Source organism: Pomacea canaliculata, linkage group LG13, assembly GCF_003073045.1.
Source record: "Pomacea canaliculata isolate SZHN2017 linkage group LG13, ASM307304v1, whole genome shotgun sequence".
Lineage (NCBI taxonomy): Eukaryota > Metazoa > Mollusca > Gastropoda > Architaenioglossa > Ampullariidae > Pomacea > Pomacea canaliculata.
The window spans coordinates 17,785,705-17,812,454 of record NC_037602.1 but is presented as its reverse complement, the minus strand read 5'-3'; the positions used below and the strand labels follow the sequence as shown (position 1 = coordinate 17,812,454).

General features: G+C 37.4%; 1 protein-coding gene across 3 annotated transcripts in view; it reads right to left on the bottom strand.

Moving 5' to 3' along the window:
• Positions 1 to 26,750, bottom strand: part of LOC112553768 (cytosolic carboxypeptidase 1-like) — a 36,308-nt gene that overhangs the window by 6,508 nt on the left and 3,050 nt on the right. For all 3 annotated transcript variants that reach the window (XM_025221207.1, XM_025221206.1, XM_025221205.1), the window contains exons 2-24: positions 25,932 to 26,072; positions 25,545 to 25,675; positions 25,067 to 25,134; positions 22,615 to 22,681; positions 22,096 to 22,245; positions 21,600 to 21,731; positions 20,544 to 20,675; positions 20,141 to 20,287; positions 19,366 to 19,602; positions 17,818 to 17,933; positions 17,527 to 17,631; positions 15,351 to 16,033; positions 10,215 to 10,361; positions 8,894 to 8,975; positions 7,814 to 7,970; positions 7,337 to 7,569; positions 6,627 to 6,780; positions 6,291 to 6,362; positions 5,359 to 5,467; positions 4,303 to 4,432; positions 3,817 to 3,954; positions 2,788 to 2,964; positions 2,228 to 2,358 (exon numbers count right to left, since the gene is read on the bottom strand). In XM_025221207.1, the coding sequence (XP_025076992.1) occupies positions 2,228 to 2,358; positions 2,788 to 2,964; positions 3,817 to 3,954; positions 4,303 to 4,432; positions 5,359 to 5,467; positions 6,291 to 6,362; positions 6,627 to 6,780; positions 7,337 to 7,569; positions 7,814 to 7,970; positions 8,894 to 8,975; positions 10,215 to 10,361; positions 15,351 to 16,033; positions 17,527 to 17,631; positions 17,818 to 17,933; positions 19,366 to 19,602; positions 20,141 to 20,287; positions 20,544 to 20,675; positions 21,600 to 21,731; positions 22,096 to 22,245; positions 22,615 to 22,681; positions 25,067 to 25,134; positions 25,545 to 25,675; positions 25,932 to 25,966 (3,533 nt within the window). In that variant the 5' untranslated portion in view covers positions 25,967 to 26,072. The remainder of the gene's footprint in view (positions 1 to 2,227; positions 2,359 to 2,787; positions 2,965 to 3,816; positions 3,955 to 4,302; positions 4,433 to 5,358; positions 5,468 to 6,290; positions 6,363 to 6,626; positions 6,781 to 7,336; positions 7,570 to 7,813; positions 7,971 to 8,893; positions 8,976 to 10,214; positions 10,362 to 15,350; positions 16,034 to 17,526; positions 17,632 to 17,817; positions 17,934 to 19,365; positions 19,603 to 20,140; positions 20,288 to 20,543; positions 20,676 to 21,599; positions 21,732 to 22,095; positions 22,246 to 22,614; positions 22,682 to 25,066; positions 25,135 to 25,544; positions 25,676 to 25,931; positions 26,073 to 26,750) is intronic.

The window sequence follows — 26,750 nt, the reverse complement described above, 5'->3', positions numbered from 1 at the left end:
TTCTAAAAGAAGCAACTAAATGCTACAGCTGTGTCCTAACCTTAATCTACTGAGAACTACCTCCTCTTGTCACACAGGCACCGAGGTAGGTGGTCAGAAATACAGAGAAGGGTGCTGTGTAACTTGTTCTGGCCAATAATATCCCAGTGGTGTTGCCACAGGGACTGAATATAGGCATGAAGGTAGATTTACAGTCAGATGACCCCAGTGACTGCAATTGACCAGAAGACTGTCAAGTGGCCTTGGCAGCCTGGTCTGCTTAGACATTGCCAGGAATGCCAGCATGGCCAAGGGCCCAAATGAAAAAAAAGGTTGCAACAAAGGACAGCCACATGAAGTGTGTGAAACTGAACCACAAGAAGGTGGTCCAAAGGACAGGAAAGAAAAGCATGGAGAGCAGAAAGTAAATCTGAAATGATCAATAAGTTTTGCTCCAAAGAGTGATGAACATACTGTAAGTCTAGCAAGATGGCATGAAGCTGCGCAGAGGAAATAAGGCAGCCATTTGCAAGTTGGCCTGAAGAAGCCTGTTTCAGTTGGCAGGATGGAACTGCTGTCCCAGCCACAGGACATCACCACTTGGAACTTTGGAGCTGTCTGTAAAAATAGAACAGAATCCAGGATAGTCAGAGAGTTCCTGAGAGAGTAGGAAAAAGATGATGTGACTGACTGGTGTCACATTTTTCGTGTTGTAATATCAAGGCAAACAGGAAAAATCCAGGGAGGAGCTGGCAGGAGATTGTACGCTGATTGTACTATGGCAGCTTGTAAAGGAGGTGCAGCATGGAGTGATAATGGGTTTTGCGCTTTGACATAAATGACATACAGGGCAGAATGCTGAGATCCAAAAGCAGAATGGTAGGCAGGGTTTCCAGGATGAGCTTTCAAGCGACAGACATAGGATAGCATGAAATTCAGACAGCAGAGAGACAGTGAAGGCTCACCAGCTTCTGCATACAAACTTTGTACAGGAGTGGTGCAAAGGGCACCCAAACAGATGCGGAGCCCTTGATGGTGAATAGGATCAAGAACTTTTAGATAGAGGACTCCCAAGCAGAGCCATAGATGATGAGTCATAAGCTAGCTTGGAGTGGACCAGGGCACGATACAGACAAAGCAGGACAGTGTGTTCTGCCCTTCAGCCGACATGGCCAACTTCTCAAAAAATGTTCAAGGCTTTCTGACATGAACAGCGTAAAGATTTGATACGAGATAGAAAAGATAGTTTGCAATCAAAGATGATCCCAAGAAATTTACTTCCTATTTGTATAACACAATTAAATTATATCCACATTTCTGTACTGATACAAATTTACAAGGGCAGTTGCTCCACATAAGTGAGCATACAAAGCAAAACACTTAGTACAACCTTAGTAAAAAAAAATTTTCACAAGAAAGACTTCCCCTCACCACTGCAAAGCTTGGAAAAGTGAAGTTTGTCTTCAGATGAGAGGCTTAACTGTCCCCTTCTGACTTTGGTCAGCACTTTGGTACATAATTATAGCTGAATTATAGTTTCTGCCTGGGTAGCCTAGTGCCACTCTTTGTTGTGGTGCTAACCCAGTGATGCTGACATGCTATAAAACTGACAACATTGCAGCTTGCATCCAGGCCCACATTAAAGTGTCACTGTCAAGATTTAAAGCTGCACTTCTCTTACCATCCTCACTGGCCATTAAGAGAGGGGTTGAAACTTGACCAGTGAACTGTTGGTGGTCTCAACATCAATTAAAACTACAACGCTGAAAATGGGTTCTCTACAGGGGTCTATATGGCTCATGGGGTTAGTAACGAAAGGAGCGATATGGTTTGGGTCACAACAACCAGTGACTCAATGAACAAGAAGTCTCTTTGAAAATGTACTTACTTTTTTTCAGCCTTTAACTTTTGCAAAAAAAGTCATCATACAGCACAAACTGCTGGTCATATATCAGGTTGGGGAGGTAGTTGAAATAGAGATTATGTTTATATAGGGAGATAAGTCCATGAAAAAATGTGATTCATCGCTAAAATGGGGGTCATAATAGGGAAGGTTTTCATGAGGAAGTTTTACTGTACAACAATAAGGCTTTATAAAAAAAAGCATTCGGTCTCCACCTACAGATGTGCCAAAGTCTAGAAAGTACTCTTCAAATCCAAATCAAGTCTTGGCAAGTTGTACAGGTTTTTTAAAGCACAATATAAAAAGAGTTATGGAAAATGGAATATTTAAGAGAAAGTGACTTACCTTAGGTCACAAGATGGACCAATATCTGGTAACTGCTGATTAAAACCTGAGCATGTCTTGGCCAGTGGTATGAGACACTCACAAAATTTATGACCCATTTCCTCCAGCATGTGAGTGTTAATGTGCTGGTCCTAATATATGAAGAGGAAATGTTAGCATGTAATATAATAACCAAAACTTGAAAAAAGCTTTGATATAAGATCAAAACAAATTTGAATTCACATTAAAAAACCTATTAAGCAAATTTTGGTCTTGGTCTTTTTTCTAGATATTTGCTGAAAACCCTACTATTATGATTGCTTATGGCAAAACAGATGACACTGATTCCATCAAATCTTATCTTTCATGAAGGACTTTGTAAAATTTTTTTTCTTTCTTTGCATCCCTTAACTGTACCATGCTGGCACACAGCTTGGGTGAACTGGTGTCAGTTGTTCGTTCATGAGAAAAGGACCAGTGCCCATCCGAAAGTGGACTGATGGAATAAAGTGTGCAAAATAAAAGCTTTATCTTAAAATAAGAAACAAGACATAAGCAAATAGAAAAAATTTCCTGACAACCTTGTATCGTCCCTGATCGCAACCACAGTAACTGCTCTCCATAGTGTAGCTGCGAACAACATTGATCTGTCGCCAGACTACTACACGGGCCGTGGACTCCTTGGCACGCTCCACCAAGAAACTACAGTTTTGCAGGCAGAAAAGTGCACTACTCATGTGCAGCAAGCGTGGCAGAGTCTGTAACATCAACAGGTGATGGATTGTTTTACAGTTATTTTATTGAAAGTAATTCTGCCTTGTACTTGGACCCCGACAGCCATCATTTTAAACAGATGTCACAAAAAGAAAGTGCCCCACAAAGAAATCTAACACTGCAGTGGTAATGAACAAGCATTTTATCTTTGTGCTACAGAATGCTCCTGTCAACCATTGCAAATATAATCTAATGAAGACCTGTATCTCGCAACATCTGTGGTTTTCCTAGCACAGCCTGTTTGGTTTTGGATTGAGAACTTGATTGTTGTTACAGTACTGAAAATATCCTATGTGTATCTCTTATTACTTTTCACTAAATATACAGCGCAGAAAATGTTATGATACTACTGTTTGCCGATTTAAAGACCCCTATCTTGTAACTCTTCACAGACATTTTAGTTACAAGAATTGTCTCCCTTGACTTAGTTGCTGGGATTTTTTTTTTTTTAAAAATAAGCAAGAAGTTCGACTGTATAATGAAAATCAACACTTCGGAACCTGGTCTAAAATATTAAAAAAAAGGTTCTTCCTCCAAAGTACTTCTTCTACCAATCTAGCCAGTGATTGCAAACAACATTACATTATCTTGGTAAATATCAATGTTTTGAATCAAAACCTGCTTACAAATTTACAGCAGAAAAACTTCTTTCTAAAAGCAAACTGTTAATGGTGACAGCTTTTGTATTTTCCTGGATTTTTGCCCTCTTGTCACCCTCCCACAAACCTGTTCCACCTCAACAATTAAAGCCTAACATTCAGGTCAGTGTTGAGAAGAAAAAGGGGGAATTTATGACAGCATTGTTTTTGTTCTTGTTCACCCAGTCTAAGCCATACCTTAAAACCACTGTCCTCAGTCCTGATGCCACTGCAAGCAGGATTTTGTGTGTCATTTGGCAACCACGACGACTGAGGGCTGCATCCATACATGAAAATGTTCTTGCGTCGAGAGTGGCCATGATAATCACAAAACACCTACATGCAAACAAATAGCGGATGCTTTAGGTATGATGCAGAATGGTGACTTCTGCACAAACCGAAATTTCTCTTACATCCCCTCTTGACATCAGATTCTATGTGATGAAATTGACCCAGTGATCATATATATAATGTTTATTGTAGCTAGCATATCCTATGTAGTTTGACTGAACGAATACTTGCTTTACAATCCACTTATCATAGGCTCATGAACCATGGCTTCTATTTCATTTGAACCTTGACAATGACTAGTTTACACCAACAGACAAGTACAAAGGTGGGCAGGTAAAAGATCAGAGAGAAACAAGGAAATCTACAGTGTAATGGATGTGTGCACATGCATACCAGTGGGACTTTGCTGATAGAGCTCAGATACTGAAGCAAACCCTTTGCATGGTAGATGGTGGGATGCAATTGTGGACATGGCTTATTCCACCGCCTGTTAAGGTCTTCTGCCACTAATGAACAGCGATGGCTGCATTCCAACATATAAAGAGGACTTATTTAAAAATATTGGCAAAGTAAACAAAGTTATCTGTGAAAATATATAGGGGAAAAATGCAGTCTTCACCTTTATCTGACATACTTCCCAAATTAATGAACATAAAACTTACGCTGATTGTAAGCAGAATATAAATTTTTGGAAAAGGCAATCCACCTAAATAATTAAAAAAAACAAAAAACAACCCAATAAAATAACAAGCTCAAAGACTATTTTGCTTTAAGTGAGCCTTTAGTTTCTTTCTGTTCTTTAAATTTTCTTCTAAATATTTCAACTTAAAGGGATATTCAAGGCTTGTGATAAGGCTGTGGTGACGGTCAAAACGTTTACGAAAATATATTTAGTTACAATTACAGAGCACAAGAGCAATACAGGAGAAATAAAGGATTCGTTTCTCACTTAATTACCACTTATTAGCAAAATCGGAAAAAATCCAGTGAAATCGACCATTGTGTCTTTCCACCGAGTAACCACGATAGCTTCCCGAGATGGTCAAGCAGACGAGTCTGGGTGTGACGTCAGTCAGAGACATACAGGAAGTGTCTGGTCATTGCGAAGATTTGACGTCATCATCGGTGGTGTCTCGCAAGTTTATTTAGGTTTTAAAGTGAACTTTTCAAAGCACAGTTTAAAAAATTATAGAAAACAGCCTGTTTCACCTGATAAGCAGTCTTGGTCATATGTCATAAGGTCACGTGATGGAGAGCGAGACTTCCTCTAAGTAAACGAAAGAATCCTATGTAATTTCTCTTCTTAAACACAACATGCTACAAAACCTTCAACTTTTCCCATATGAACAGATGCAAAAATAGACGAGATTCAAGTGGATCATACTCTTTATGCGATTCTAAGAAGTTTTATTTTGCCTTTAGAATCCCTTTAAGTATCAATGCCCTTACTTTCCATTGATAACACCATCTGGATTAAGCATAGGAATAATCTTGAAGATGTACATCTCACGAAGCTGTTGTGCTGCAGCCTTGCTGCTCATGAGGAAGTCAATTGTACCTGTACAGTAAGGAACTTACTATCAGCATTTGGCATATCCCAATTTCTAAGCTACATTATGTTACGCACACTGCAAATGTTAACTCAAGAAATGTTAAAAGGTACCCCTGAACTAGCTGAAGTGTGGTGTGATAAAGTGTATGATATTTATATTTTTATTTCGCGCAGTGAAGACACAGACGTTCATGGTTCACTTTTATCACCACTCATGTTTGAAAGATCAATAGTGCCTCATTGATCCTCGATAGAATCTTATCCTAGATGACATACATTGAGGCATTGGATGCATGTTTATATATACACACACATGTTATGTGTTATGTTCACATGTATAATTTTTTTTTTTTGTGAGTCAAAGAAAAATTTCTGTCCTGGATTATGCCTGGTACAGACAATATTGATTGACTGAGTGATTAAAGTCACAGCGGCTCGGATCTTTTAGCTCCCTGCAATGAGGAAAAACCCCTGATGACTAAATCTCTTTTGCAGAGCATTTTTTAGTGGTCTAGGATGGATGCACCTGGCTCAGGAACCCACTGACCAGGGGCACTAATTCACTTGGTTAAAGAGAAGGTGTAGCCCCTAACCTCCAAATAAAGAAAGGTGAATCATGGTAGAAGTTTATCCTATGTGACAGACAGAAAGAATCAATATCTTGTGGCATATATGTAAATCAGCCATGTTGCCTCTGCAAACTTGTTTAGCACTAGAAATAGCAGCAATCTTGCTTAAAATGGGCATTTATACATATGTATTAATGTATGTATACAATAGAACAATCCAAAAATGATTTGCAATGATATAATCACGAGAAAGCGCTTACCTTTCATGACCCAGCTAGAGTTGCTCTCTCCAGGATGCACACGGCCAGTTAGAAAAATATATGGCCTACTCCCTAGCAAAAGAAAATGTTGAGGATTAAACACAATCTTACTAATCAAGCAAAGTGCACAAATCTCAACAAATTTAAACTCAAAACACACAATTGCATGCACATAATGCATTAGAATGTAAATGCATTCACACATACAATTCAAATACCCTATTATTTTTGGTGGTGGTGGTGGGGGGAGGTCAAAGGCCAAAGATAATTCTGATAATTGAAAGAGGAAAACTTTAGCAGCTAATAATGAGACTGATGCAGTTTTTATGCACTTACAAAATTCCTCTAAGTCTTCCTTTAGTCTGCTGTGTGGCTGAGATGTGATTGTTAACAAAGGTACAGCATTGCCACCAAGTGTCTCACACAATGTGTGGTGGCGGAAGAATACCTGGCTGTGATCTACCTGTCCTTCCCACTGACATAGATGTGTCTATGTAAACAAAACAAAAAAAGTACACATAGAAATCAGTTTAATATTAACATCAAGGTTGGCTGAGACATGCACCAAAGCTTACCAAATAAAGCTTTAAAAACCCAGCAAAATAAAACCAATCACAAAACATTCAATTCAACCAGCTTCAGCACTTTGTGGGCAGCTAAACTAATGGTCAAAATGAGACTGAGAACAAAGCACTGAAATGAACTACAATACTTATTTTACTTTATGAAAGCGTCATTCACAATATAGAAAGCATTAAAGAACATTTATGAACACAACATATAAAAGTTGTGCACTGTTGTGCAAGCTTAAAAATCAAGTCTTTAACACATGTATGCATAATAATGACCACTATTATATCAACAGGCAGTGTGTTAACTCAATCAAGATATTTGAAGATGTTGACAATCAATATGCACAACCTGATGTCCTGCATGAGTTAAAGACTCCATTAAGGCAAACAAAAAGTACAGAAAAAAAAATCTGTGCTATTTTTAATAGTAACATGACAGAAACAAAGTTTTTAAATCAGTAACTTACAACCCACCTTGAGAGCAGTATATGTGTAAGGGTAGTGGTATGCAAGATAGCAAACATCGTACTGATGCTCAAAACACACAGTGAAAGTGGCTGTGTAGTATGCCTTGCCCTTCACACCACCTGTGGTTTGTGGTGCCCGAAGAAAGTGGTTGCGGTAATAACAGATGTCTGTGCCAGTTCTCACCCATCTTGGGCGGCCCTGAATGGCCTCAATCACAGAAAACATTACTGGCTGCATACCTGTCGAAATAAAAATAAAATTATTCTGTATAGAAAAAACAGAAAACCCTGTGATCCATTTTAGACCACATCTTTACATAATGGCTACATCCATGATAAATTATACACAAAACATATTGCTTTATACAAGTAAAATCATGAGAACTGTGCAAAGCAGTATTCCTAATCTTAGGAAAACTTTTATCATGAGGTCATTTCAAACTTTCCCTATAGCTAAGGGAGATTTCTGTTGCCAAGAACATACCAAAGTTGAACTGGCTGTTCATTTTTTCACAGTTGACAATATTGAAACGGTAGCTACAGTGTGCATCCATGTTGCTGACTTCAAAGTAGAACCACTGGTGATGGTGATTAGTGTTGATATCAGGGTTCAGTATAAGATCATACTCATATGCTCGAATCTGCAAATGCAAGAGCCAACACAAGTCCGAACAGAACAATGAAACGTGGTATCTACCAGCTTTAAGCAGCTTAAATAAAACATTAATAACATAGGGCATTTTCTGCACTTGGCAGTGAGCTCAATCTGATTAAACAAAAGAGCAGCATCGGATACAAATACAGCACAGTTGAACAACTAAAAAATGAAGGTGTAGTAGGGGTTGGGGGAGATTGTGGGGAAAGGAGATCATTAGCTAGTGTAGGTATTTACAAAAAGCGGTAGGTCTTAAGGCCAGCTTTGAAAGCTACAAAGGTGGTAATAGTACCAAAGGTGCAATGCGTTTCAGACACTGGAGTCTGGGAAACAAAAGGAACAGCTGACTAATGAATCTCTTAGATGTATTTTCTTAATATCACAGAACTGCAGATCTTTAGCTTAGGTTAAGGCAAACTTTATGACTGGTTGCACAAAAAAAATTCTAAGCATTTTTTTAAATGCAAAAAGTTCAAAATATGTATTGTTCACTTTAATACCAACTCCTGCCCCTCCCCCCCGAAAAACCCTAAACTTGTAATGCATACTTCAAGATTACTGAAGAAAAAAAAACTACACAAACTGCTGGCAATTGCTGACATAAGTATCCCATCTCTAACAAGATCTTTTAGCATTTTGGCCTTTAATTCAATCTATGTAAACCCAGTTCGCTCTCAATTTACCCAAAATGTTCTTAAAAGAAAAAAGGTACATGGACAGCTTCGCAATCATGTCTACACGTTTGATAAATGTGAGCAATGTGAGCAATATCATATCATATTACACCCATTAATCTCCCAAAACTTCTGCACATTCATGAAACTTGAAGAACCAGTGAAAAAACAAAATTAAAAAGAATACAATTCCAAAGTAAAACAAAACAAATGTTAGTAATTAATTACTTCTTACCTGTATAGCTTTTCTCAGATTTCCACTTTCAAATTGTGCATTGAATCGAAGCACACTAGGAGTACCCTCAAGCCCACCCACTCTGGAAAGAAAATTCATGACAAAAACTACAATCACTCAACAGGTTTACAAAATGATGATGATAATTTTTTCAGGTATTATTTTAGTTCAGATATTTTTGTATACGTAAACTGTGTAAAGTTGCAGACAATTACACATTTTTGTACATATATAAAAATATATACAACACATGCATGCAAGTACATCATTTACATCTATTTACATGCATTTTATTTTGTAAGGACAAATACTTGGTACAAAGAAGTAACTGGTTGTTTTATAGTCTTTAAAGAATAAAATGTAAATATAGACAGAATTGTAAGAGAAACCTATGAGTACTTGTCTCCATAAACCGGCATTAAAAAAGAAGCAAAGTCCAAGCTTAAAAACTTTACAAGAACCCATAATCCAAAGTGACAAAGCACAACCAAAGCAATGTGAACTCATAATATTTTGTTAATAGATATGTTACGGCCAAAGCACGAAATCGGCCAAAGTGGGAACTGGCCGGCCAAATCGGGAAGTGGCCAATAGCGCATCACATTGACCAGCCAATGTCCAATCTTTTCTAGGTTTCGGGATTTGGCCAGCCAGTTTGCAAAATGGCATGGGGCGATTGGCCAAAGTCGGAAGAAAAAGGTCATGAAAGATTTTGAGTGTTTGTATACCATAATGATAATCATATTATATTGATTATTAATTATACTAAATTGCCAAAAAGTCAAATTAGTTTATTACAGTAAATGACCAATCTCTATCATCACTTGTTACAACAAGATGAACTTTTATGACATTTCGAATTACACAGCAGTTTGTTATTTTTACATTTGCAGCGATTTGTTGAGCACTTGGTAGTGCAATTGCATCACCATCACACCGAAACCGACAACTGTGCTGCCTACCGGAGAGTCTTGTATCAGCACATTGAATATTGGCCAGGGATTTCCCGCCAGTTCGCGAACTGGCCGGCCAAAGTATACATCCAGTACATCGGATATTGGCCACTCACCTCGGCCAAAGTGCGAAATGCCCAGCCAATTCGGGAACTGGCTGAACTTCAGGCTTTGGCCGTAACATATGCATTAAAATTTTTTCACCTATCTTTTGTATTGAGGGAGAAGAAATGCCTCAGCATTATCAGCATTTCTTCTCCAAGTTACACTTGTAGATAAAGAACTTTGATAGCAGTCTTGACTAAAACAGTGTCTGATATATTATCTGATGATGACTATAACAGAACTAATCAAAAAGACAATAATACCTCAGTTCATCTCTGTTTGTCAGGTGGGACTTGGCACTGCTGTATGCTGAACCAGCTCTTGTCACAATATCATCCATGTCATACACAACTCTATCGATGACACATTCTGGGTGAATCATTCGTTCAATATCTTCAAACACTTTGATCCTGGAACAAGGATGACAGCATTCTGAGAGGGCTTGTTGATATGCACCATTATCTGTGATCAATAATGTTGGGACTCTGAGTTTGTTGAGTAGACATTTGTTACAAATATGCGAGGAAATGTTCAAGATGGACATGCTAACATTCTCCAATGAAGGATGGTAGGAAATAACACAGCAGTGTCAGTACATGTACGTTATGGTCATCCAATCTAGAAAAATGTTATAATAACATTACTCTACTTCTCAAAGCAAGCCAGGGAATTTGATGAACCCATTTAAACTATCCCCAGCTAGGTGTATGACATCACAAAGTACTAGTTGGATGGTTAATGAAAAGCAAGTAAAATATAGACAGTTTAGCAGACTGATTCACTTTAACCACCCATATAGCACCTATATAGGATGGTGTTATATGCCTAGCCCTTGACTGCTATTAAAAGCCCCCCTACCAACTCTCTATAAATGAAAACAAAATGTTCTTTGTCAGGATATGCCATGTATATTTCTTAGAGCTTAATAGGAAACACATAATGAGATATAAAATAAGAGCTTTTAGTTAAACACAAAAGATAATTGTACATTCTCACTTTCTGCTAAACTTGACAGTACACCTAACAGTTTTCTTCCATAAAGATAACAGTAAGGACATTTTGGTTCCAGTAAAATGCCATATATCTATCAGTAACATTTTTCATTAACTGACACAGCCATAGTCATTAAAATTCTTCAGAAAAGTGAGAAACACTCACACATAAACAAACACAGATGTAAATACATTGCTTGGCTTTATTTTCTGTTAAAAATATTCTGAAAATCATTGAAATGCATGAGTGAAATAAAAACACAACACAGATATCAGTACATTATTTTATTCCTTCTTTTGAGTCTATACCTTAAATCATATTTACTTTTTCTGAGTCTTGAAAGCTTCTGGTGAGAACAATATGTGATGGTTGCTTCTCATTCATTAGACAATGCAAACTCATTCATTTATAAATTAACACCACTTTGAACAAAATGGATCTAATATTTTTTTTTCTTGAGCAGATATTTCCGTTCTTCCATGGAAATGTGCATTCTACTACAAAAACGTTATAATATCTTTATCTTGTCTTGAATTAGCTTGGTCATAAGTGTAATCATCATCTTCATAGTAACTGGCTCTTCGTGATGCAGATTTTACAGATCTTCTGCGAGAGTATCTGCTTTTATATTTTGTTTGCAGCTTTGCGATTGGAAATAAACTCTGCTTTAGTCATTTTTCTCCTCACACTGAATCTTCTATAAGGGTGCTCTTCTGTTCTTTCAGGCTGTGCAAAACACTAAAACTGTAAATACACAAATTACCTCTATCTTAAGTCTCATGAAATGTGATTCTGTACTTCAAACAGACTCCTATGCAAAGCAAATGCACCAAATAAAACTTTAACTCAGGACCAATTTACACTTCCTTTTATTTTCAGATGTGGAAAATGTCACCATGAAGAAACAAGCATAGTAATATGCCTGTGTGCACATGAATGCAAATATATGTGCCAACACATACAAAATGGTTTGCCTATTCCTTGTTGAGTAAATATATATTTATATCATGCCAAAACTACTCTTTGTGTCAAAACTTGCCATTTCCCAAATTTTAATGTCCACTTGTTATTATGGAACCTGATTTCAGTCTTGCAAAGTGCAAACATAGCACCAATGATCTTAACAAAATGATGGCACAATGAAACACCAGTTTTTGTGGCCATGTTTCTTGGAAATATCACGAATTGTATAAGTTTGAGACAGATTCATGTGCTTTTGAGGTGGACGTCATGCATGGGTGACTTGCTTTCACCATGCATAAAGCTTTTCAGTTTGAACTTTGATCATCTTGAAGACTACTTCATTTGACTAAGCAAACCTGCAAGATCCATCATATACATATATATAATCAGAAATTTCAGCATCTTTGTGCATACTGGAACAACTCTCAGCATTAGTATGTTTGCTGACCATTTCACTTTAGACTGCTGATGAAATCCTCTGATGCTGAAGATACAAAATTTTTTTTATTTTGTAAACTGCCACTTTGAATGCCTGTCACAGCTGCAAGAGTGACTTTGAAATCAGCAACTATATTTTGCACATGCTCTAACTTTTCGCTCTCCAGGAAGACAATGACCTAACCCAGCGGTTCTCAACCTGTGGGGGGGGCATCACAAACCGATGACCTAACCTGTTATTGTTACCCCTTCTGTCGCTTCAGAAACTTGAGATGCACTCTCTTCACTTCAAATTCCTACTTTGTTTCACACATTACTTTATCTCTTTAAGGCAGAACTGACCCAAATTCGGTTGAATGTGGTCTTTCTAAGCAATCTAAGACTCTCTACACTTCCTACCTTCAAAGATTCTAGCCATGTTGGTTAATTCTCCTAGAGATATTATAATGTTCATGGCCACTTCAAGAACCTTCTTCCGCTATTTCAGTTTTCACCATTTTATAGGTCTCCTTATCAATCATTCCTACACTTCAATAGCAACAAACAGAACATCCTAGATCAGACAGGTCCTTGGGTTGAATAGTTGTGCAGCTCTTATTTCATTCTTTATTTGGTGGTTTCAACAGCAGCTCTTTAATGTTTAATCAAGATGATGTCATTCCCATCTCTTACATTCATTTTTTTCTGTCATCATCCTTTGAAAATAAGTAACTGGAACATAGCTATGGTATTCAAACACCAATGAAATTTGTATTAAAACGCTGACATGGGGTACTTGTCATTACCCTTCAGCCACAGCAGGCAGTAATCTTATGAAATGACTGCTTGAGGTAGCATCAACTGTTAAGGTGTCAAACCTCTATAATCTTTATATCCCTTTATGTCCATTTGTTTGTATCTCTTTACTCATCAATCTCCCAAGCAACTCGCTGGCCAAACTTCAAAGAGCACACAATAATGCTGCTGGTATTATCTTCCATTGAAGATAGGTAGACCATGCTAAAGCTCTCCTGTATGAGCTTCCATGGTTTCCAGTTTGAGCGGATATTGATTACAAAACTGCCAGACTGTTCTATCCTTGTCTTCAAGGCCTCGTCCCAGTGTACCTGCCTGAACTACTGATGCCCTACCACCCTAAATTTCTTTGGTCTGCTTGTATTGCCCTCTTCTCTGTGCCACACATCTGATAGGAGAAATTCTTCAGATGTTCCTTCACCTTCTTTGGACTCAACGTTTGGAATTCTCTACCCCTCTCCCTTCGAATTGTGTCTATATTTTAAGTAGTCAAATCTAGCCTCAAGACCCACCTCATTAATATCTTTCATGGTCAAGCAAATTCCTGTTTCCTCCTCTTCTTCCCTCTTCATCTTCCTCCATGCACTTTGCTCATGCTTGCCACAGTATCATTGCATGTATTCCATTGTTGTATCCTTGACTGTCGATTCGTTTGTAGTCTTTAGTGCACAGCTCATTAAGCTTGACTTCATGGGAAAATCCACTCTATAAATTCAATAATTATTCTTCTTTAAATTCTTCTCTATTTATGATCCAGTATACTTCTAGAGACAATCAGAGAGAGGAAGATAACAAGGCTTGGCACAGATGTGAGAGGAAATGGAGAGAAGGCCCTTCTAAATTTTTTTCTCCTAATAATCGAAGAAACTCCAGTTCAGTTTGTTGTATGCTTTTATCTCCAATATACTGCAAACTTCTGAATGCATAAACATCCAAATTTTTTTTTTGGGGGGGGATTAAGATGTCCTGACAGAAGTTTAGAACTGACCTCAGTTCTATGAGTCTGCCCATAGTATATGAAGCATGAGCTTTCAATGCCACTCTTCTACATCCCTAAACCTGCATCTTTCCAGGTATTTCTCTCTCTCACCCAACATTCTCCTGCTCATTACAAGATCATTTGTAGCACAACTTTTGACAACAACATGATAATTGTAGAATGATGTAACCACTGCTGCTCCTCCATATCATCTGTAGCTTTCACTTTTTTTCATTTGTTGTAAAATTTCTATTATTTACTTTGTTAATGTATTTGACTTGTGCTCAGAGCCTGACTCCAATGTTGTTGTATAGCACTACACAAATATACATTTAATATGGAGGTCTATGTCTGCTTCATTGTCATGAAGGAAGCATCTCTGGGTATCTCTCTGTGAACATCCTCCGACTTTCAGAAACATCCATATTTCTGTTCAAGACTGGTACAGTTATCATCAAACCTGGATGGGCAAGCTGGATGATGAAGTGAGTTTCAAACACTTTGTTTCCTATTATCACATAATTCCACAACTCTTGATCGCTGAAATTTATCACCAAGAAATCCTATACACTTCAGGATAAAAACAGCATGAATAACAATAAACAATACGGCTATAAACAACACTTCCACAAAAAAGCAGAAAAAATTCTTTTAATTTTTTTTCCATTACCAACATTATAATTTAGGATACAATTCAGCATTCAAACAAAATCATCTCTCCTACACATTAATTACCCTTTACCAAAACAGACATGACTAGTAAAAGTTCAAAACTACTTTTGATGAGCTTTCTCTATTATGATCTCAGTCCTTTCAAGACCAAGGTTTAACTTTTTATAGTTCTGTTAGCTATTAACAGTGGAATATTAATGACTTAGTGGTTAAGAGAACCGAGCTGTAAAACGTTATGAAGCAGATGAGGATGACATGTAGCTGAACTGTCAAAGTTCAATGACTGGCTAAACAGAATTTTAAAAAATCTCATATTGTTGTGTTTTTAGGCTTTGTTCTGGTGGTTAGAAAGCTGAAATGGAAACACAGCATGCTGAATGAAGATAAAAATATTTTTTTCAAAAATGAATATGATGTGATATTATTCTTTCATGTATAAATTAAAGTGTTCTTAAATGTAAAGTTTTAATAAGATACTGAAGTAAGCTGAGATGACAAATCATAATAGTGGTCATTACTGATGTCAGCATCAAGGGTTCTCTGAGTAACCAACACTCACCTCTGCACGCCAAACTTCCTGAAGTACAAGGGCTCGGGGATTACAGTACCTTTTGAGCCATTCAGGTCAGGGTATGCCAGCTTAGTGAAACGATATACACTTTGTGTGTCACCTGCCAATGTTGCATAGATCTGCGGATCATGAACAAATTCTGCCATGTCCTCTTCAGGGTCATCTCTGCTGGATATCACACCCTGCTCTGTCTCATCGTGTACATCATGATGTATTGACAAGGAGGAAATGCACAAAGCTCCTGTAGTTAAATCTTCCAAATCTTTCAAAGATGAAGTCTTCCTTATCTTTCTGTCTTTTATCTGTGGTGCTTTTTTAGAAACTGACTTGGTCTTTTTCAATCCTGTACTTTTTGAAACAGATAACTTGGAGGATGGTTTGCTTCTTAAAGAAGAGGCAGGATTTGAAACAGTTCCTGGGGAAGGGAACTCTAAGCTAAAGATACTGGAACCTGTCTTGATGTTTATGGCTGATACAACTCCGTGATCCATGGCCATGAGGGATCTTCGCTGATTACCCTCAATGCCTAAAGAGGATTCACTATCTGTGCAGCTGTAACCATCAAAACTGCGAGATTGCTGGCTCTTGTCTTCACCAAGACTGAACAGTGATCTGTCAGACTGGCTCAGATGCATCGATGAAGCATCTTGTTCCAGATTAGAAAGGTTTTTCTGTGAAGGATTGATGGAAAAAATCATTAGCAAGAGAAGACTGCTTCAAACACTTTGCTGTAAAATTAAAACAATTAGCTATCAGTATGTCTTGAGATGTTTACTTTACATCCACCATTCAGTGTTGAAACCATTAGAGACTAACCTGCAACAGTAAGAGTGACATGTGAAATACAGCTCCATATACAGGTCATCCAGACATTAAAGGAATCAGGCACCATCTACACTAGAACAATCAGCAAACTCATCTCACTTGACCCATGTACTAAGCATCCTGGTCGAAAGTGATGAAGTGAAGACCTTCTGGAAGGAAAGATGAAGACTATATCACTCAAAAGATTATCTCTTGTCCCAGTTCAGAATGCTGTGAAGAATTCTTGGTACATGGACGTGAGCAGCTTTACTGTCTCATTCTGGTCTTTACACGGGTAACATCCCAGTGATGTGATGGCTGTGATATCAGGTAGCAACACAGATGATTGGTAAGAATAAGGGAATGATTTAAAAAGCCATCTTTTTCTCAAGCATATAATTCCAACCAGAGGGTCTGATCAACATCTGGCATATTCAAATTCACCATTAATATGTAAGCACTTAAACATACATCAAGCTGAAGCATGCCAGACAGATGTAAAGGCAATTCACAACACACCATGTTGAATAAGATCAGCTTTTGGAAATACATTGCATGAATCAAGCTAGAGGAAGCTGTCAGCATTTAAAGCAACATTGTGCCATTTTTAATAAAGCTTGTTGTAGAAACCAGCATCAAATGGTAAACAGTACAGAATAAACCCAGGTGAAAATATCTGTACGACATGACAGCATGCCAAGAAAAGACCAGAAAATACTTTAAACTTTGCAGTTCAGTTGCAATGTTATCATAGAAAAACCATGTATACTCCATGACTGCTCTCAAACCTGAGTAAAGAGTATAAAATCATAAAGATCCACATGATCAAAAGTTGGCTTTTTTAAGTATGTCACAACAAATTAGCAATACAAGAGATAATGTTATCTGTGTGTGGCGACACCCCATCTTCAATCAGACATGGTCAAACTGTGAAGATTTTTGGACATACCATGATAAAACGCGACCATAAAGAGATTTTTGAATTCAAGAACTGCATGGTAGTTTATCCTCGGCGTAAGAAATTGTGCAGTTCTTGGAGAAGATTGAAAAGATTATAGAGTGGATATCAGTGATAATATAGAATACTATATTAAATGTTTAATGAGTGCAAGATAAAGGACAGATTAGGACACTGCCTAAAAGCTGCAAACTCCTCCATGAAGCAGATGCCATCTTCAGAATTCAGCATTTTGTTCTTTTTTAAAAAGAAGTTGAATATCCAGCTACCTCTCTTTCACTAACAACAACAGTTACTATTTTTAATAGGATGCCAACCCCACAGACAATGGCTGAAATATCCGGGAAATAGAAGAAACACCATCACAAAAAGTATTTTCCTGCTACTGGAACACGAACTTACCTCAAATTCAAACAACTCTGGGAAGAACTTGTCATACATGCGCAGCTCATCAAAGGATCGGATTTCAGGTGCCTCCAACACATCCACCTGTTCATCCTCTGACTGCTGCCATACCCAGAAAAAGAAAATCTCAAAGAACATGCTAGAACATCTCTGTTTTCTTGGCCCTTTAAAGGTGTCGAGAATAAATTGTCCTGATAATTTGAAAAAGACATTCTCAGAGGGGTAAAAGCCATGAATAACAAACTAGTGACCCATGAAGTAAGCATGCTGAAACCAAAATCAATTTACCTCTTCCTGGTTGTCTGTTCTAAAGCGTTCATCATCACTATCAACATCATCATCGTCATCAAGTGAACTGTGATCGCTATCATCATTACTCTGAGAACTTGTAAAGGCCAATGTAGCTGGAAAATGAAAAAGGTTAATAAATAAGCAGAGTCCTCAAGCACCTATGTCTACAGTTCAAAATCACAGCAAATTCATGTTCTTTTTTTAAATGCTATACTTATTATTTTTACTGGAGCACATGATAGTTTGTATAAAATCTTGAAAATCATATAATTCTATTTGAGAAGGCAGAAATAACAAAACAACAATATTAATAAATTTTTAAAATGCATTAAAATTAAAGCATTCATCTTTCCATTTAAATTTGCATACACATGCACTCTCTCTCTCAAGAATGTACACACTGCTATCCAGAGCATACGATTGTATTTCTGATATTAGACAATGGATGACCCACAACAAGTTAAAACTAAATGATGAAAAAACAGAAGCTTTAATTTTGTCAAAGAGGAAAGCCAGAGTTTATCCTTCACTGCCTCTGTTCGGCAAGGCAATGCTGATGTTCCTTTTGTTACTTCAGCACATACTTAGGTCACATAATGTCAGCTGAGATGGCTCTTGATAACATGTTTCTCACATCTGTCATTCTGCATACTATGAGCTCCAGAAGATCAGCTCCATTTGCCATACTCTGTCCACCTCAACCACCAAAATTCCTATCTGCTCATTTGTTCTGTCTAAACTAGGCTACTGCAACTCTCTTCTTGCTGCCTCTCCACAGTACCTCACTGATAAGCTTCAGAAAGTACAGAACTCAGCTGCTCATCTTGTTTTCCGGACTTGCAAATCAGAACAAGTCACACGACTTCTTCACTCTCTCCACTGGCTAGAGTAAACTGCAAGCTCTCAACTCTATGCTATGGATTCTTTGAAGGCTCCTCCACTCACTATTTACTGATATCTTGTCTGTTCACACTCCTGCCCGAAACCTTGGCTCCTCATCAGACTCGCGTATTCTATCCTCCCTCCCACAAAGACAGTCACATATGGACAATGGATGTCCTCTTTCTGTGCTGCTAAGCAGTGGAACTCTCTTCCACATCACATTTACCACTCAGACTCAAGGCTACATTCACACGCTCTCTGAAAACATATCTGTTCACAAAGTACCATCCCTGAATTACTATTCTTAACTCCCTGGCAATACTGTTATGCTAACTGTCATGTAACGCCTCCATCTTATACTGTTTATAGCATCTACATCCCTTCAGTGCAATCTATTTGGTCATGATGCTGTGCGTTATAAGTTTCCATTATTATTTATATAAACATAGTATACATTAATACTTTCTGGGGCACATTCTTTTATCTCAAAAATGATTATGACTAATCTACTGACAAATAGCTAATAACTGACAAAATACTCCTTCTACTTAACTCTTTTTTTTTTGCAATTTCCTCAAACACATATTTTGGAAAAAACACATTCCAGCATATTAACATTTTCCTTCCCAAAATTACAAACAAAATCCTCTTCAAGTTACTCACTTTGGAACTCTGGCAGAAGATAGCAATCAGGAACATGTTGGTCAGATGGTGGCAAGGAAAAGGTGACGGTACTTAGCATGTTGTCAAGCGGCAGGCGGTTGCGGGGGCAGCACTTGCGCATAATGAGAGATGCCAGCATGACCAGACTTTCCACTTCTCTGCACTCGCTTGCTTCCTGTGAAGTATTGTAGAGAATACGGACTCCATCAGCTTCTAAAAATGCCTGCCTGCCAGACCCTGCAAAAAAAAAAAAAATTTAAGGTGAAGTTTATTTTCTTTTGTTTTTACGTTCTTCAAAATGAGTTCATCAGAAATGATACTTCACATGCTGAAAAGACATTAATAATGTGTACATAGAGGCTCTATCAGATCTTCACTTGTCTATGCTGATGCCAAGTGAATACAAAACTTTTTTTGGTTAAACATGCATCACAACAAACACCTACTGAAACATGGTGCCATTCTGATGATTTTTGCATCCTCAGTACTGTGGAAGTATTTACAATTATGATCCAAAATTGTAAACCATAATAAGTGATTTGATGTCATCTTACCTAAATGCCATTCAAAACTTATCTGGACCCTTAATATATAAAAATCCTAAAAAATAATTCTGAACCTCATGTCAGACAGCATTATAGTGAAAAATAATAAACAATATCAACAATTTTATTTTTGTTTACTAAAATTTTTAACAGGGTATTTTTCAACAACAAACAAGATGAGGATCTCATAAATATGTAACCAGTCATACCACTTTACATAGATGACTCACTGAGATTTGTGATGTTTTTAAGAATGTTGAGGATACCCTTGCGTGTGGTCAAGTTTCTGTTTTTGCTGTCAGCCTGGTGCCACTCAGTGTGCTGTGTTAACAGCAGAGGAACCCCACTCAATCCGATAAGTCGTGCTGAATTGCTCTCTTGTGAGGAAGACAAAACAATTTTTAAGGCATGCAAAACATTTTTTTTTTTGCCTTCAAAGAAAACTGTACTATTTAGTTTATCTGAGTTACAGAATAAAGAAAAAAGTCATTTCTCAGCCCCATACACTTGGTTCTACTATTTCAATAGCGTGGTTTCTAAAACAAACATCAAAATACCTGGTAGACATTACAAAATCAAAGAAATACACTAAGCTCTGAAGAAATATGGCTATTTTTGAATGAATATACTCACTGGATTTGGTCATGTTGTAGAGGTTTTCTACTGCTAACTTTAAAGACGTGAGATTTTTCCGTCCACAGAGGCTTATAACACGGAACATGACCCCAATGGCATTGTGTTTTCCTAGATAGGACGCATTCACTGCTGCAATGTTCAAGGGGAAAAACCCACAGCTATAAAAATGGTTTTACAGAAGTAGTCTTTAAAGCAACACATTTCTCTTTTAGGAATACATTTCATGTTGATATGTATGTTAGTATCATATGCATTCTAGATTCTTTTCATAAGTCTACATGATATTTGCTTCATTAAAAGAACTTTTAAAAATAAAACAAATAACTATGGTGTCACTTTTTATATGTTTAAAGTTAAGTTTATTAAGTTTATTATCTTTCACTTCTTGAAACATATATTTCAGCCATATTATTATTATATTTAGCATATTTATAAATTAAAAAAAGAAACAAAAATCACTGCAATCCAAATTAACATGTTGCTACCATCATAACAGAATAGGCCCAAGGAGATATACATGTTTGTGATAGATATCAAAGGTCCAGGTTATATAAACATAATGTAAAACACAGCACGTCAGAGACCCCACAGAATTTGGTGGCAGAGTTTCTAAGGCCAGAATTACAAAATGATGCTCTGGCAATAGAGTTACTTATTATTTTTTTACTGTGTTGTAGCTTTTTCTTGAAGTTGTTTGCCTACACTTGTCATGTGCACAAAAATGTCTTCACATGGATATGTGTGTATACTCAGGAACTGACCTAATGTTCCTTTCTCATATCTTGTGTGTGTGCAACAAGGTAAGATGCTCAACAAGTCATCTGACTGTCATCCTTGTTATCAATAAATAAAAGAACACTTATAAATAGCTCAGCTCAAATCAAGTTTTTTACAATAATTCAAGATCTAAAAAAATTCATCAGGTAAAGGTTAATACATAATGTGGTTGCTTACATTTGACATGAAGAGATCTTAGATGGAACAAAAGGTCTGTGACAAGTAGAGTTATGCAGCTGATTTACCTTTTAATTTACAAAATTAGACATCACTTACAGTTGGCAGTGTAAAGTTTCATGACTTGAAGGAGAGGCAGCAGAAAGCGGAAGTTACAACTGTTGTTCTTCATAAGATTCAGCGTCAAGAGAAGTGAACGATGTAATCTAGCCTTGACAGGAAACTTGCGATCTTCACACAAAATGAAACACAGAAACTAATGGCATGAAACACAATTTTAAAAATTACCTGCTACATTCTGTAAAACAATTTGAACCACCGCACTGGAACAGATGTGGAAATAAAGATCTGACCCCTATCTTTACCAATACACTGCAATGAATGCTGTACAATAGATGTGGAAATAAGACTGAAATGAAGAAGCTCATACCACTGTACAAAAATCACAACATCTATCACACAGGCTGTGTTTAAATGCTTCACAGACTGAAAAATATTTTTATAAAACAATTCAAAAATATAACAAAAAAGCCACTAAAAGTGCACACCAAAAAGTTTAATAATAATAAAAAAATAGATTTCACAACAAACTCACCTTTTGGCCCTATTTTGGCAAGAATGGAGTGTATTTGGAGGAGAATTTCATCAGACAGCAAGATCTCTTGACTTGCTGACTGTTTGAGCAACCCAAACAATACCGTTGTCACACTATGGTTCACCATCACTAAAGCACGCTTGCTTCCAGCTGTAATGATGCCAAGATTTCATAATCTAAATAACAAAGAAGATGGTGCAGTCCAAGCATGCACTCTCTATATGTATTTTTGATGCTCTTTTTCACAAAAAAAAAAAAGAGGGAGGGAAACAGCATGAAAGAGGTGACCTGATTGATGAAAGAGTAATGGTCAAGTGATGGTACCATGTAAATAAAACCTTTTCCCTTCATCACCTGAAGCTGATTGCTGTTGATTTAAACACATTCACAGCAGCGGTGCCAGAAAATAACAAAAGGTATCAAGTTGCAGTTTGAAGATAGGTCATAAAGTCCCAGGATTTGTTTTAATGACCTATCAAAAATTCTGTTACAAAATAAATGTTTAAAAAATTAACTTACGTGTCTTTCCCAGCAGTTCACTAAAAATGCTTAAGGTGTTAAGAAGTACTTGATCGTCTGTAACTTGCTGCAATAAACATAGATAAAAATACACTCTACAATATGGGTAGACAAATAATAAATATATAAACAAAAAATGCCCACCAAGCTGTGCAATTAGCTGTAACACCCTGGTAAAATTGATAGGTTAGGTTAGGGCTTTTTTTTATTTTTGTAGAGGGTACTAGGTCTAACTACCCTTTCCATCACCTTGAGGGGCTTTTTCTGGAATGAGAGTAGAGAGGAAGGCAGGCCAGCCGCCAAGGGAAACTCTGAAATAGAATGTACAGTTGTGCGGCCAATACCATCTTTGTATTGTTCTTTCATGACTAGCCCACCCCCATGTAGCCACCAGGGACAGTAGAATTGGTTACACAGCTATATAGTAAATTAGTACATGTGCCTATGTTTCTACAATAGAAATAGTACCTATAAAATTAAGTCTTACCCTAGAAAAAAGCCAGAGCATAATTTTCTCTTGGTAACAGGTCAATGTATTTTACTTTTCACACAAACTGACTGCAGTTATATCCCAAAGTGTTTCTAGTAGAAACATAATCTAATACCGAATATCTTTTTAGCAGAAAACTGCCACCTCACAGAGAGCAATGCTGTGCTCAACCGATGGACCAAGTACTGTACAACTTCCAGCTAAAGACTGAGGTCAACATCCTTCAAAACAACCAGACTAGAAACAGTGAACCAGCAGACCTACCAGAAGAGATTGAAAGTGCTGCATACAGTCTGAAGGGAGGTAAGTCGCCAAGCACTGATAATGTGCCAGCTGAGCTACTCAAGTAGGGTGGGGAAAAAGCTACAAAGGCCCTCACTGTTCTGTGCCAAAGCACAAAGAATGGCCCAAGAAACGAAAGCATTTGCTATTCATACCCAACCCAAAACAGCACACAGTGCCAGAACTACAGAACCACAAGCCTTATTAGCCACCCAAGCGAAGTCATGCTGATAGTCATACAGAACCACATTAGCTTCACCACTGAGGAACTGCTAGCCGAAGAATAGGCTGGCTTCAGACCAGGTAGAAGCACAGTTGAGAAGATCTTCAACTGTCATATCCTTATAGAAAAACATATTCAGCAACAGGGGGACCTGTACAACTTCATTGACTTTAAAAAGGCCTTTGGCAGAAGGGCTATGGCATGTGATGCAAAAACATTAAAGAAGGCCTCATTCAAGTCATTAAAGCGCTAGATAATAGCTCAATGAGTACAGTACTGCTGAACAACCAAACAGAAACTTATTTTCGCACCACAGTAGGTGTATGTCAATGAGGTCCCCTGTCACATGTGCTTTTAATACTTTCTTGGAGAATATCATTTTTGAAACCCTCCATAACCATCATACTTCCATTTCCATTGGTGGAAGCCAATCTGCAACCTACACTTTGCTGATGACATAGATCTGCAAGCAACCACTAATCAAAGGACAGCAAGACCTCATGAACAGACTGACAGACAATTCGAACACATATGAACAGCACTGAAAAAAGCAAGGTTATGATCAATGGCAGCAGTTAAGTACAGACCTCTATAAACGGGGTACGGCTTGAAGAGGTAAGCAGCTTCCAGCATTTGGAAGCCACCCTCTCCAAGGATGGCAGCGCCATGCCAGATTTGTGCATCAGGATCGCAACAGGTAGATCTAAGCTAGGATCAGGCATAGCCATAAGATAAGGTTCACTACCAAAAGCTTTGCAAATCCCTGGTACTAATGATCCTGCTCTAAGGATTTGACACATGGATGAAAAATGGAATCCAGGTATTCAAGAACAAGTGCCCAGGAGGCTGCTCTGGATTTCTTACAGAAAACATAGAACCAACGACATAGTACAAAACAATATTGCCACACACATAGGACACCAGGAATCTCTACTTTCAACAGTCAGGCAGCATAAACTGGTTTTCTTTGGCCATGTGACCCGTCACAACACCTTGGAGGGTAGTCGACACTCTGGTGGCCAGAGAAAGAGTTGGCATATGAACACCAAAGTCTGGACTGGTTGTGTTGTACAGGACCTGCTCACTATCGCCTAAAATAGGGAAGAGTGGTGGGCCCTGTCAGCTGCTGTATTTATCCATGTACTCCCCACAACGACAGGTGCCGGTCAAGGAACAACTGACTGACTTAGAATAAATTCTGCAGCAAAATGAATCTCAAATGTAAAAGTTGACAACTACCAGCTCGTCACTTAGATCTCTATATTTAAAATAAAGTTTCCGCTTTCTTAATGCATTAGCATAAATGGGATCCATTTTTCTTCATTTGAGTTGTTTATCGCACTTTATTTTGGGGTAGACAGAGGGTGTGATCAACTGAGTATGCAAAAATGACTAATAGGTTTCTTTACTCAGCTCTATGTATCAAGGTTCAGGCACTAATTTAGCCCAGAACAAACCTGCAGCACACTGACAAGTGTTTCCAATAATCCAGTTTGTTTGAATATGAATTCCCTATGTGGTTTTTCTGGAACAAATCAAGTACCACAGTTATTTTTGATGCCTTAATCACAATCAAAAACTTGGATTTTTGAATTATTATACTACTACTACTACGTAAAATGACAATATCGTTGACAATGGTTATAGCTTCAGAAGTATTTTACAATATGATTCCTACTTTGCGACACTAATGAATTCAGTGTCACTTGGTTTCATGAACCGAAAGCAAATCTGAAACTACATATAACATTACTGCAATTAACAGTCATGATCCAGGAAAAACATATTGAACCAGCAAATTAGCAAGCAGAATGTTATTTCATAAATATTTTAAAGAGAACTCAATGTATAAACGTCTACATGTGCAGTTTAATATAGTACAACAGAGCTGAATATTGGGATCATAGCCCAAAGAGTTCATTTGGTAAGGCTAACCTTGAGTACTCAGCATCTGAAGGAGTTTAGATGATGCATATCGCACTTGGTTGATATCATCTGATGAAGCTTTCTTGGCCAGGCGGGTGAGCGACTTGTCAATGAGCTGAAACAGATTGCTCATTCGACTTCTGTTGAAGAAACAAGAAAAGGATGCTTTAGAACACAGTGGCACCCCCCGCAAACAACTGCTTCTGCATAACAATTCCTACCAACAACTGCAATGTAAAAAGATTTGTTAAAAGACTTATCTATTATGAAGTTCGTCAACCAACTCATAGTTTACCTTTATGCATGAGTACTTAAGAAAGGCATTCAAATGTGCAAGCATAAAGTAAAAATTATTACATCTGAACACGTTGAAAATAAAAATCCAGCTATACTAACCGATCCATTTTTTCGTGATCTGAAGCTTTTGCCATTTGGTATGAGACTATTAAACTGCCTACTCGAATGTTTCAAGATGGATCCAAGGCTCTGCTCTCAGCCATTCATCTTCCCCATCAAATTCATTTGTCCACCGATCCTCTGAAAATTATCAAGTATACTCTTCTTACAATGTACTGAAAAGAAAATCACCTCAAAGAAAACTCAGCTGAATAATAATAAAAAATAATTTTATATAAAGATATTTGACAAACACTCATCTTTGGCATTTTAATTAATAAAAATGAAATACAGAGAATATCACATAATAAGCTTTTATTTTACTCACCATCAACATTTGATATCAGTGAGAGTTTGACATTCAACAAATATAAGACAGGACTGAACACTTTTACCAATTAAGATTACAAACTCTAAAGAAATTAAGTAAATTAATGTACATAAAAAAAATTAATGATATGAATTTTATTCTAACAATCTACAATGCATCCCTCTTACTCTGATCACTGCATCTTAAGGATCCCAAAGATACATAAAAAAAATGGCAGGTGGGATTAGTCATTCACTACCTTGAAATTGTGGAATTCATTTCCATATAATCTCCATCACACAGATTCTACTTAAATTATTAAAATTTCACAAACTAAAGCCCTGAAGGCTTACCTTTTCAAGAAATACTTTCACGAGCACTTATTTTCAACTCTGTCCTTACTTATTGTGCTGGCAGTTTTCACACTGGTGTTTGAAAACATTAATAGTGTGCAAACCTGCATGTGTATTTGGTAGGATCAGTTCCTACATACAAAAACATATAATTAC